Raw genomic sequence first — 12,411 nt, 5'->3', positions numbered from 1 at the left:
GGGCGGGGGGTGTCTGCTGAGATCTGTATAAGTTAAGCATCCATGTAATATCAGAACACTGCATTTGGAATTAAACCTCCTTTCCCCATAGTCATGATCTGCAGCTCCTCCACAGGGAGCCCAGATCCCTACAGCCTCCACCATGAGCTTCCCGTGAGTCAAGGATTGATGTTTCAGATGTCAGGAAGCTGCGGTAGGTGTACATAGATCACAACTCCTTCCTTTGTCCCAATAAAAGGAGACTAGGAAGGGTGCAGAAAGCCAGGTGGGAAAGGAAGAGCAGGAAGAGGAGGGGAGGCAGCAGTAGCAGCAGGAGAGTCCCCATGGCACTGTCTGACCCTAGCAAAAACTGACCTTTTTGGGTGAGGAAGAAAGATGAAAAGCTCTGGATGACAGGTGGGAATGGGATATAGAGAGAGGCAGCCCTCAGAGACAGGCAGAAGGTGGTAAAGGATGAGGCGGTAGGGAGCCAGGCACCACGCAGATGCCCTGGGACAGCCAGGAGCACTGCCAGCATGGATGGCTGACTGCACAAGCAACCATGGAGTGAGGAAAGAGAAAAGAGGACTTCTGGCAGTGGGTATGCAGCTGTGCAAGTAGTCTCCCCAACAAGCACATTAGCCTGCAGAACCTTCTCCCCTGCTAGCACGGGGGGATGTGCTCTCTCATGGGTCCACTTCTGCCTGACCATAACAGGGTTTGCATCTATCCAGTGTCTATCAACGCTGAACTTCATAGGGTTTGCAGTGGGTCCCCATCCTGAAGAAGATCAAAGCACTCCCTTGCCTGCCTCCAAACCACCCACAGAGAGCATCCTGAGCTCTCAGCAGTTTAACATTTTTCTCATCTGGGGAAATGTCACACTGCCCAGACTAGAAGGGCCACAAAATTGTGGATGCCTGGATCTTTAATATACAAAATCAGATTTCTCACCAACCACAACCATAAGCACATGGCAGATTTTCAAGGTATGTAGCTTGCTAAGTGACACCTGCAAAAGGGCCCTTAGAGGCAAAAGGGAGGAACAGAAAAAAACTGTAATCCCATGCCTTCTTCAAAACTCATTTAGCAGGTTTTTCAGAGAGTAGCACCTTGAACTTGGCAGTTGTGGTTTTTCTTCATTAACCCAAGGCAAAGAATACCAACAAAAGACTATTTCTGCATGCCTAGACTGTGAAAGATTCATAGGAAAAAATACAAGCCACTGATGTGATTCAAGTATTCAAGATTTAAGTAAAAGATTTAAATAAAATATATTCAAGTTCTAAGAAGCACACATTTTCTTAAGTCAGCTGAGGTTATATAATAAACTGCAGGAAAGGTCATTTATTAACATTCAAGTTCATCAGTTTGTGCTCAGACTAAAGATGATGCCTCCATCTGTGAGGGACACAATGCTTAAAGCAAAGAGATGAGGTAGATGCCTAAGTAGGAGCTGGCAAGGTTGCGTTGCTTTCTTGAGTTTCAGTCATCAATTTCGAGGTCTCATTTCCTACAGCTAAAGACTGACCAAATTCTCTTCAAGCCTCTTTTCCTTATATGAGTATTTGAAAAATTTACTCTCCATCATGGGAAAGGCTGACTGTCTGGGAAGCACGTGTATCAGCATGCAGAAATCCCTATAGGTATGTGCTATACATTCTTGCTTTCAGAGAAGACTTTTCTATGAAAATGCCTAACAAACTAGCTTAGCAGTAGCTCAAAAGCAATTTTCAGAGGCATCTTCCTTCTACATTTGGAGGTTAAAAACTGACATACTTTCCCACATCCATCTCTGGACAGTGGCACTCCCCTAGGCTTGAAACAACTCACAAGGAGGACTATACTGATATTTTAGACAGTTTAAAATAAACAACAGCAACAGCCTAAATATGCTTAGCTGGGAAGTAAGACCACTCTACTCATTCACATCAAGAAAAACTTCATCAGATGCAATACAGAGAGTGTAAATTTCTGAGATCTTATTCTACAAAAAAAAAAATCACTGGGAGAAAACAAAAAGAATATAGTTCTTTTCCTGTTAAAAAAAGATAAGCAATTGGTGTGAGAGGGAGAGAGACCTGGCAATCTGCCTTTCTGCAACCTTCCTGCTGATGAACTAGGGGATGAGCACAGGACAGTGGGTCATGGATGGTGGTGAACAGACTTAGTGCACTTAGACCATGTCTATTCTGACTATTTAAAGTATACAGACACACACATAAAAAAAGAGATTATATAAGCAACAGTGGAATTTCACAACTGAACCCAGGTGATGCTGTCCTGTTAATGTCTCACTGCTACTTTTTCTTGAATTAGGAGCAAGTTTTTGAAGATGTTAAGACCTGGTGCCTGTCATCAAGTACTTACGTAGTCATCCTCATGCAGACCTTGCTTCTGAACAGAACTTTTCACCTCCAGGGAAAACTTCTCAAACTCAGGCTTCACGGTCCTCAGCAGAGTGACGGTCTGGAGGTATGAGTATGCCTTCTTGGCTTCAAGGTCATGTTTGTCTCCTCTTCTCCATGAGCCATTTCCTAAGGGGAAAGCAAGCATATTTCCAACGCCAAATTAGGTACCATTACAGGATTGCCTTCCTTTTCCCACCCAGAAGTCCGCTCTCCTGCACCCTGGGGAGATGGCAGAGTACAGGGAAAAACTGAACCTGCTCCAAGATGTGCAGTGAACTGGGCAGGGAGGAATTGGTGGTGGGAAGTAAATGTGCAAACAGACGACAACTTTACTCCCACGCTGTGCTTGCTTATTTTTAAAGGGTGGAGTGAAGTCTAAGCACGAGAAGACATCTCAGAGCAAAAAAAAGAAGTGCCAGATCTCAAACACAGCGATATTTAAGTTAGAACAAATGAGGAAAGATTTGACCACAACGTTTTTGTTATGCATCACTCCACCAGCAACACTCCTGGACAGTCAGTAAGGCACCAATAAAGTCAATAGTATGATCATCACCCTGAATGCGAGGCAGTTGGTGAAGTTACTTCTCCCACTGAGGTCAAGGAAAAAACCATGTGTGCAGTGATCGTCAGACCAGCCTACTCTTGGTGGAAAAGAAACACTTAGAAATAACATGGGATCCTGCGTCTATGCTTATTCACGCGTGTTTTGTATCACAGCAGGGGACCAATATAACTCGATATGCTGGTTTTGACTAGGTTAATTTTCTTCACAGTAGCTAGTATGGAGTTATGTTTTGGATTTGTGCTGAAAACAGTGTTGATAATACAGAGGTGTAATTATTGCTGATCAGTGCTTACACGGAGTCAAGGCCTTTTCTGGCTCCTCACACCATCCCACCAGTGAGTAGGCTGGGAGTGCACAAGAAGCTGGGAGGGGACACAGGTGGGACCCAACTGACCCAAGGGATACTCCAGACTATATGACATCATGCTCAGCCATATAAAGCTGGGGGAAGAAGCAGGAAGGGGGGGACGTTTGGAGTGATGGCATTTGTCTTCCCAAGTAACTGTTACGCATGATGGAGCCATGCTTCCTGGAGATGGCTGAACACCTGCCTGCAGATGGGAAGGAATGAATGAATTCCTTACTTTGCTTTGTTTTCATGTGCAGCTTTTGCTTTATCTATTGAACTGTCTTTCTCTCTACCAACAAGTTTTCCCACTTTTCCAATTCTCTGTCCCATTCCACTGCAGGGAAGTCAGCGAGCAATTGTGTGGTGCTCAGTTGCTGGCTGGTGTTAAAGCATAACACTCAGACCACCAGTAATCAGATTTTTTAAAAGCTGAACAAACTGGTTGTTAATTAGCAGAGAAGTTCTACTGCCTAACAGGGCCTGACCTTAGTAGGTGTTGAGACCCTGACCCAAAGCTTCAAGAGATTAGTGGAAAGGTTCACATTGTCCTGGAGCAAGTTTTGTGCTATTCTACATAAATTACAAGTAACAGTCCTAGAGGGAACAATAGTAGCCTTAAGCAGTGTGCCTTAAAATGCTTACAAATAATTAAAAACTGGACAGTCATTTTATTTTTCAAGCAACTAACCCCATCATGGCTAAATGAGCCAAGATGAAGAATAATGCTAAACTCCCAAAGGTGACCCAGATGCACATGGGACCCTGATATGAGAGAGGATGTGGCTGCTTTGCTCGGGTCAAGGACCATGGTGTCATTTGGACCAAGAGAAGTGGTTTGGGAGTGGAGATGCTAATGGAGATGGAGCCCAGGTATCTAACCCATGGTGCTCCTTGCACAGCACTACCTGCTGCATTGCATGTCTGCAAGAGCAAATTCATGGACAGACCACCTCAGTCCCCTCAAATCAGGTGAATACAGAGCCTATGTTTTGTCCTCCCAGTACCCCCAGCACTGCTGCTGGGATTTTTTTTTTTTTTACAGGAGTACCTGGGCCCTTTTATCTATCTTTTTGTACCCCGGGAAAGCTTTATTTACCACAGCTCAGCACCAGCTAGGACTGTAATCTTTATAAATACCATGAACATTGCTAATCCTTAAATCTTATCTTTTTCCTTCCCCCCCCACTTCTTTTTCTTTTTTTTTTTTCTTTTTTTTTTTTTTATTTAAGTGATTTCATTCCATTAGGAAGAAGATCCGGATGCCTTGGTTTAGGAACTTCCTTCCCAGTGCAAAGTTTACCCAGTGAAATTACTTACACTAGGACCCTATTCATCAGACCTGACGGAAACAATGGAGAGCAACTAACAGCCCACCATCTGGTTTTGCCCTCAGAGGTAGCACTCCTCCCTTCAGTGCCTGCATCTTGTCCTTGTTACTTCTTTCAAAAAAACAGAAAAGCACATCTGGCAATTGTAAACTAGCATGTCTTGCTAGTTTCCCCACAAGAGGGTACAAGTCCTGCCAGAGCCTCAGAACTGAAAAGCCTCTGCCTCAAAGAGAGGTGCAGCATTCAAGAAGTAAGGCAGCGACTACAGAATGGAGGGCTTTGCTATAGCTTTGCATTTACAAATGGGGTTGCCTAAAAAAAGTGAAGATTATAGACCAAAAAAATTGTAGCGTTGGAACAATGTGAGTAAGTTTTTGCCCTGGACACTATACACTTTTATTTTTAAAAATCCTGAGACTGGGAGCAGGGAAGGTACACTTGCATAACAGCGTTCCTAGAATAATTTACATATTTAAATTCCTTCATGGATTATTTTGCAGGAGGTTGTCTTGCCACAGTACTTATGTGCAATTATTGCAGCCTTGACATTTAATACGCCTGCTCTTCTGAAAAATTAGAAATATTCAGAACAGAGGGCAACAACAAACTGCAGTGTGGTCATCTAGACTTAAAGGCAAAGTGCCAATTTGCCAATCACACACACTTTAGTATCTCCAGGCACTGAGAATGAGGAATTTTGGGGGAATTTCTCTATATTTCTCTTTTATGCTTGCTTTCCACATGTAATGACCATCTGCACACAAGTCAACTTTTGATGCACAGTCATTTCACTCTGCATGCGAAACACATCCACAAAGAAACAGAAAAATTGGTTTAAAAGAATTATTACTTAGAAATGTCAGGAAATGCCACATTCTAACCACACTGCAACAGAAGATAGAAAATTTTCATTAATCCCTTGGAAAAACTACAAGAAGGCTGGACCACCTGTGATGCAAAGGAGGATGGTGCTGAGGCTCCCACGACTGCAGGGCAAACGGGTGTTGCCCCCATCACTGTGCTGCACAAAGGTACCATGCCATCATGGAACAGCACTAACCTCTACACACCTGAACAAAGTGTTTGTCTACTGGGGGCTGTATCCCTGGGGAATACCCATCCCACATCAGCTGTGATGCCAGGGTCCCTCCTGGGGAAAGGTACTGAGCCTGGGGATTGCAACACTGCCTCCTGCAACCGCCCCTACCTCCTAGCAAATACCACCCTGGAAAGGAAAACCACTCCAAAATGCAGCAGCCCACCTCCTGCAGCTGCTGCTCTCACGTGAGCATCCCCTGCTCAAGGGGAACTTTGAGTACCATCTGTCCCAGCCAGCTTCAGTGCTTCTCAGATAGTCACCCAGCACTCATTTCAGCCAAGGCAAGGAAACCATCAGTTGTAGGGGATGATTCATCTGAGCCACTGCGGACACCCAAGGATAAGGTGAATTGCTGTCCAGGGGTGCCAACTTCTCCCTGGTGACTCCTAAGGGAGCCCAGCTCACACACAGGCTGTACCTATGGCCAGATGAATCACTTCTAACGCATTTCTATGCTGTGAGATGAAATGCAGCAGAAGTGCAGTGGTAACAAGCCACTGCCGCAGCCAGAGAGGCTATTCAATCAGTGGTTTCTAGTAAAGTCAAGGCTGCAAAGCTCCCAGGGTCTACAAAGAGCCAAAACTTCAGGGTTTTGAGTCTGCTTATATGGGTAGACCTTCAGCTTTGTGCTCTGGTCCTGATTAAGGCTACAATGCCAAATGGTTTTGCTTATGCCACAAGGGATCCAGTCACTGCAAATTCAACTCAACAAAAAGAAAACCTTGATTCAAACCATTGACTTTGATCTTGTTCTGCAACTTTATCTTTTAGTTATTTATTTCCTGGCAAAATTTGGCACTTCTTCAGCTAACCTAGACAATACATGTAGCGGTATATGTACTCCTGTACACATCTTTATCTCTGAATTTAAACAGCTACATACATTCAGCATAGAGCTCTTCCACAAACAGCACTGTTTACTATGAAATAATCTTAGAGGTGGTAGATGGATAACAAAGTTTATGCAAAAACTTACAAATAACTGATTTATAAAACAAAATACATCATACTTTTGTTAATTCAGTTGTTCCTGTTAATCAGATTTTTGAGGCTTGAAAGAAAGAAAAAAAACAAGTTTTCCTTCTCTCAGCTCCCACTTGGTTTTAAATCTGAAATGAATTTGTTATTGCAGTGGATTAGTTAAGGCAGCCTGCAGGGGGGAAATTATTTTCTCTGCACCTGCAAAAGAGGCTGCTCCTTTCAAAAGCCATGTTGACACTTCAACAAAACCTAGTCCCCAGGCATGAACTTGCCTTAGCTCCAATCCATCTGATTGTTCCAGTATGACATTGAGTTTAACTGAGCTAGCTGTAGCAGCTGAGTGCAAGTTTAGTCCTTACCAGGAACTGCCATAATATCAAATGCAACTGAATGTAAGTATATTTCAAAAAGCAAATGTATTTAGTTTACATTTTAAAGTCATGCTTTAATTTGACAAATCTGATCCTTTTTACTCAGGGGTGGAATTAGCCACTTTAATCCACCCTGCTCTAGTAAATTTGGACTGTCCATGTCCCACCCAGTGCTCTCCCTTCAACACAACACTGCTGAATAGTTTTTGCAGGTGCAGCTTCTGATCAAAAGCTGAAACAAATTAAACTTGTGGATCCAGCAGCACAGAGATGATTTCTGGAGACCCAGGACCTGCAGCTGCCCTATGGTGCTGGCCATTGCTAGTGCCTCCTTCCAGCCAGGTATACCCCCGCCCTGAGATCTGGCAGTCACGAGGCTGGAGATGGTGCAAGCCACCTACAGCTGAGCACACACTGCAGCATGGGGCACCCAGACCAGGCTGCCGTAACCAATGTCTCCATCTGGTTCTGCTTTCCCCTGCAAATAACTAAATAATGCCTGCAGTGTATCTGGGATCTTGTAAGCTATGAGATCTGTTTTATTTCCTTCGATATCATAGCCCAGGTGGAAGTTAACTGCAACAACAGGGAGAGACAGTGGTGTATTCTGGGACTGAGTGCTGCATATTTTGAGGCTAACAAACCTAAAAATAATACCAGGCTTACAGAAGACTTTGCAACATACTTGGGCAGGAAAAACATTACCAAATGATGAGCTGTTGAAGAGTTCAATATTGAAAAAAGCGTAGTCCCCGTTGGTCATTCCTTGCCGATGAGCAGCCAACATGATGTTCCTGATTGTGTCACCGCTGGCACACATGATTACAACTGGTGGAAGAAAATGAGAAACACAGATAAGCAGTTCAAGAACTTCAGGGAACAGACTGTTAAGCATGAACACTGCCAGACACAGTGACCCCAGCTGTCCTCCCAGTGTTGCAACAAACATGACAACGCAGATGGCAAACAAAGCTGATTTCCCAAACAGCTGACAGCAGACAGGTACCCAACACAGAGATGATTCCTCCTTCCTTGGCTCCTCTGAAAATAATTAAACAGAGCTGGTGTGTGAGCTAAGATTTTTACCCCTGCAACATGTGATAAGTTCTGCCTTCAAATTTCTTCGGCTGCATATATTCGTAGAGTCAATCGCAATCACAAGCCTCCGTTGTTACTTCTAAATGGATAGGAGAGAATCCGAGGATGAAGAATTCAGGTGATACAATGACATTACCATTTTCATTTCCACTCCATTGAAGAATCTGATGTAGATTCATCTTGCCTACCCCTCATCTATCTAAAATTTAGGAATCTGGTCTAGAATTTGTTGCCTCTCCACAGTTAATGGAGAGCAGCATCTCTGCAGTTGTCTAAGGACAGTGGTATGAATCTGCCCAGAACATGACCTTCTCTCCAGAGACTATAAAATAAGCTTAGGCAATGACCTTTGATGACATACTTAATATTCAGAAATGGGACAAGCAAGTGCCTCTTTCTGAGGGTGAAGATTAAAAGTAGCTGCGAGATTAAATGCCACAGAGCCTCATTTATCATATACCACGAGCTAAGCAGGGGCTCTGCTGCTACAATGGGACCTACAAACCTGCCGGTGTGCTCCATGTGGGCACCATGATCTACACTCTGACAACTGTGGTTGAGAGGTCTCTTACCCAACCTGCTGGGAAGGGGGGACTACTCCCCTTGCTGCCCCTCTCCTCTGCAAAGGGAAAGCAGAAACTCCGGTGAGACCTTCAGCAATGGGGAGACAGCTCCCACACTGAGCACATTACACTAAAAACTTTCAGACAGGTTCACAAGACTATGGGTATGAATCCACTGACATCAGAGCAAGCAGCGAAGTACTGCACCAGTGCGTGCTTTGGAGCTATATCCCACAGCAACAGTCATAAGAGATCCTGTTGGGACAATGATTTGAAACCAACTGCACGCACGTTTCCAAGAACACCGTCACGCATGGCAGGGCTCAAAAGCTACAACAATGTACGCAAATATTTTCACCACAACAATAAAACTGAATCAAAACCACATTCAGCTTTTCTGGGTAGAAGTGTTTGCTATTAGAAAAAATGAAAAGGCCAAACAGGCCAAATCTTTTTACACACAATGAATCTTTTCCCATCACTTTTCTGGTTGGATGCCACCACAGGCATAAAGCTCCAGATGCGCTGCCGGGGTGAGTCACACTTGGTACATCCCCGTGCTTCAGGAGAGTTATACCATGCATAGCTCTGTCCTACTGATTATGGCAGAGTAATGTAATAATTTCCAGAGCAACAGAGAAAGACATATTTCACTACCATTGTGAAGTATATTAGCATGAAGGAAAAGAAGAAAGAAAAATTTCTCACAGTAAAATTTGAATCAAATCTTTTCCAGATGCACATCAGGAACAAGTTTGTCTCCCTGTTCCTAATTTCAGGATAGGTGAGAGATTTCCTTTTGAAACATTTCCTTGCTGTCCTCCCAATTCTCCCTTGACTTCACCCTTATAATTCACATCTATCATGAAATCGTAATCTGTAGATGGAATCAAAGAGACTCCCACAACACCACTAAAAGACCTTGAGCAAAAGAAAAAAAAAAGTGGGGGAAAAAACCCTACTTTAAAATACATTAAATCATCTTTTGTAAGCCTCTAAAGGAACATAAGGGAAGTAATAGTAACTATTTGGATGTGGTTTTTAACCCAGCAGGAGAATAAAGACTACATATTTTAGGATTCTGAAGCAAATAAACTATGGACATGTCTCTGCAACCTTCCAAAAATGTAAATTATGTGTATTTAATCTGCATCTGTACCTTACTATTGTGTACATACAAATATGTACGTGCAAACACATGCAAAATGTTCTCCCTTCAGTATAATACATGCAGACCACAGTAATTCTAACACTAATATTCTGAATTTATTGACTAGGATTATTGACTCATCCTGCAAATACTTAAGAGTTTAATTCCAGTTAAAGGAGTAAGCCTTCCCTTTACTACATGCATCCCTTGGACTACGTGCCTATGCAGAACATATTTAAGCACAGTCCTGGGTTTGCGATCATTATGGTAAACATATCATGCGTACAGCATCACGTCTGCAGCATGGCTAACCAAACCTACAAGGGAGCCTGAATTACTAACAAAATTCATTAAAGACTTTTATCATTGTATTTTTCATCACGAGTTTGTTGTGGCTCTAAGACTTGAGTCTTTTGAAGCGGCTCCAGGGACTGAACAGGCAGCCACTGGCAAACACGGGTGCATGGTTGAGCGTGCCCCTGCTGCCCGAACTCCCAAGAGCTCAGTGCACACCCCCAGACAGCATCAACCTAAGCCATGGGGCCAGCCTCTGCCGCGGGTCCCCACCAGCCAGCTGGTAAGGCAGCTTCTTTCTCATCCCTGGGAGAGTGTCAAGCCCACTCCCAGTTGGGCAGCTCAAGGAAGCCCAACCACTCAGGTGGGACCACCACCAGCAGCAATCTCTGGAAACAGAAAAGGTGCAGGGTCAGAGCCCAGGACAGTGTCATGGTAGGTGTGACACAAGAGCCCTTAAAAACTGCTGAGAAAACCAACCAACCAAAACTGTTTCTACAAGGTGCTCTGGGCTGTGCCTCAACACCTGCAAACCCTGCTGCCCTGCTGGGGAGACCTCCAAGGAGACTCCAGGAGAAACAAAGACCTCATCTGGTCAACTAAGGCACATGGTGCATTCTTCACTTGATATATGACTTCTATATACTGTGACAACCTGAAAGATGCTGTGAGCACAAGGATCACCCCACGGGCCCAAAGGAACATGCCAAGTGAGTCCCGCAGTCAGTCTTTACAGTCCAAAAGACACAAGTGAAGACAGAAGGGCCCCACTGGCTGCATTTTGCAGTAGTGACATGAGCCAGAGGACAAGGGAAGAGGGGAGATGGAGGGAGGGACACCACAGGGTGTAAGGGAGGGGAAAAGAAGTAACACAGAGGGCTGCTTTTGTTCAGTCATTTGCAAGTTACAGAATGATGCAAGACCAAAAGTCTCATCTCAGCAAAGCACTTAAGCCCAGTCTGAAGGCAAGCCTCTCTTCCTCGACTGTCTGTGCAGACTGAAGAGTGGGGCTGTCTTTAGCCATCAGTCACGTTCCCGCAGCACAGCCACAGCTCCCTTTTCCTGCTGTAAGCATGCTGTTATGCTCTTAGCATCAGGGAAGCCAAATACACGCACACACACACAAGTTACACTGATTAAAAAAGAAAAGCATCTTTCCCCACATAGCATTTTCCTCTAATACCCATTTATTTCTCTCCATTCAGTGTATTTCCCTGAATGGTACTTACTAGGAAAGCTCTATTTCAAGCACCTGCTTCGGTGAATAGCAAATTAAAAAAGCACATGCTATTGGACCTCGGTTATCTCACACACACTCCTGCACACGTTAAAGATTTCAACATCAACATCAGCGGTGCAAGGCTGCTCCGTGCGCAGCCTATGGCACCATAACACCAGCTGTGCCGGTCACGCACGGCATGATCTTCATCAGTCCAGTTTTGATGCTATTTAACATTCGGCAGTGAGGGATGAAAAACTTGTACAAAGCACTTTGCACATCTATGCCTCTTCCGGAAAACTGCTAAGGGCTTTCTTTAACTTCATCCTGGCGTCCGTTCCTGGAATACACCTTTTCCTTTTTTTGCAGTAACTTACTGGGGAAGCCTATGGCACTAAGAGCCTCTAACAGAAAATTTTCTTTTTGGTAAGCCCACGTATCCGCACATTGCTCAGCGAGATCTCACTTAAAAACACATCTAACGACAAATCTGCATGTCCCAAAGCACTTTGAGCATTTTACTACTTCATGATGCAGAGCCAGTCCATCCGGCCCAGGGGTGACTTTCCAAGATGTTTTACAAGCCATTTATCTCTGCGGTATTTTTCTAACAGTTGGCGGCAACATTACTGCACACACTCACGGGTTTCGCATCCACACATGCCCCGAAACGTCTGCTTCCCTGAATGCATTTGTTATTTATGAGGTACTCAACGGGGCTTCCAACGGCCGGAGCGGGGTAAAGGATCCCCGTGGCAAGACGCAGCAGGGTGAGAAGAAAACACCGTTGCACAGACTCTGAACTTGCAGAGAATCATTGCAAAAATCTCCGAGAACAAGCAACGGACTTGCTGCTCCGCAGATGCGGGCGATTTTGGGTAACCCCGACGGCCGGCAGAAAGCTCATTTCTTGCCGTGCCACAAAAGCGCGGTCCCCGCAGGCAAGCCCCCCGCCCGCCAAGGGAGGCTAACGCGCCTCCGTGGGCACCGGTTTCGCCCGG

General features: G+C 44.6%; 1 protein-coding gene across 1 annotated transcript in view; it reads right to left on the bottom strand.

Moving 5' to 3' along the window:
- The window catches only part of NPR3 (natriuretic peptide receptor 3), a 38,025-nt gene extending 30,116 nt beyond the window's left edge, over positions 1–7,909 (bottom strand). Inside the window, exons 1-2 of the mRNA XM_026865650.1 lie at positions 7,792–7,909; positions 2,350–2,516 (exon numbers count right to left, since the gene is read on the bottom strand). Coding sequence (XP_026721451.1) covers positions 2,350–2,516; positions 7,792–7,906 — 282 coding nt within the window. The 5' untranslated portion in view covers positions 7,907–7,909. The remainder of the gene's footprint in view (positions 1–2,349; positions 2,517–7,791) is intronic.
- Between the last annotated feature and the right edge of the window lie 4,502 nt (positions 7,910–12,411).

Source organism: Athene cunicularia (genome assembly GCF_003259725.1).
Source record: "Athene cunicularia isolate RWA chromosome Z unlocalized genomic scaffold, athCun1 chrZ_part1, whole genome shotgun sequence".
Lineage (NCBI taxonomy): Eukaryota > Metazoa > Chordata > Aves > Strigiformes > Strigidae > Athene > Athene cunicularia.
Note: the sequence above shows the minus strand (reverse complement) of the source record. Positions and strands in the feature narration are given on the sequence as shown.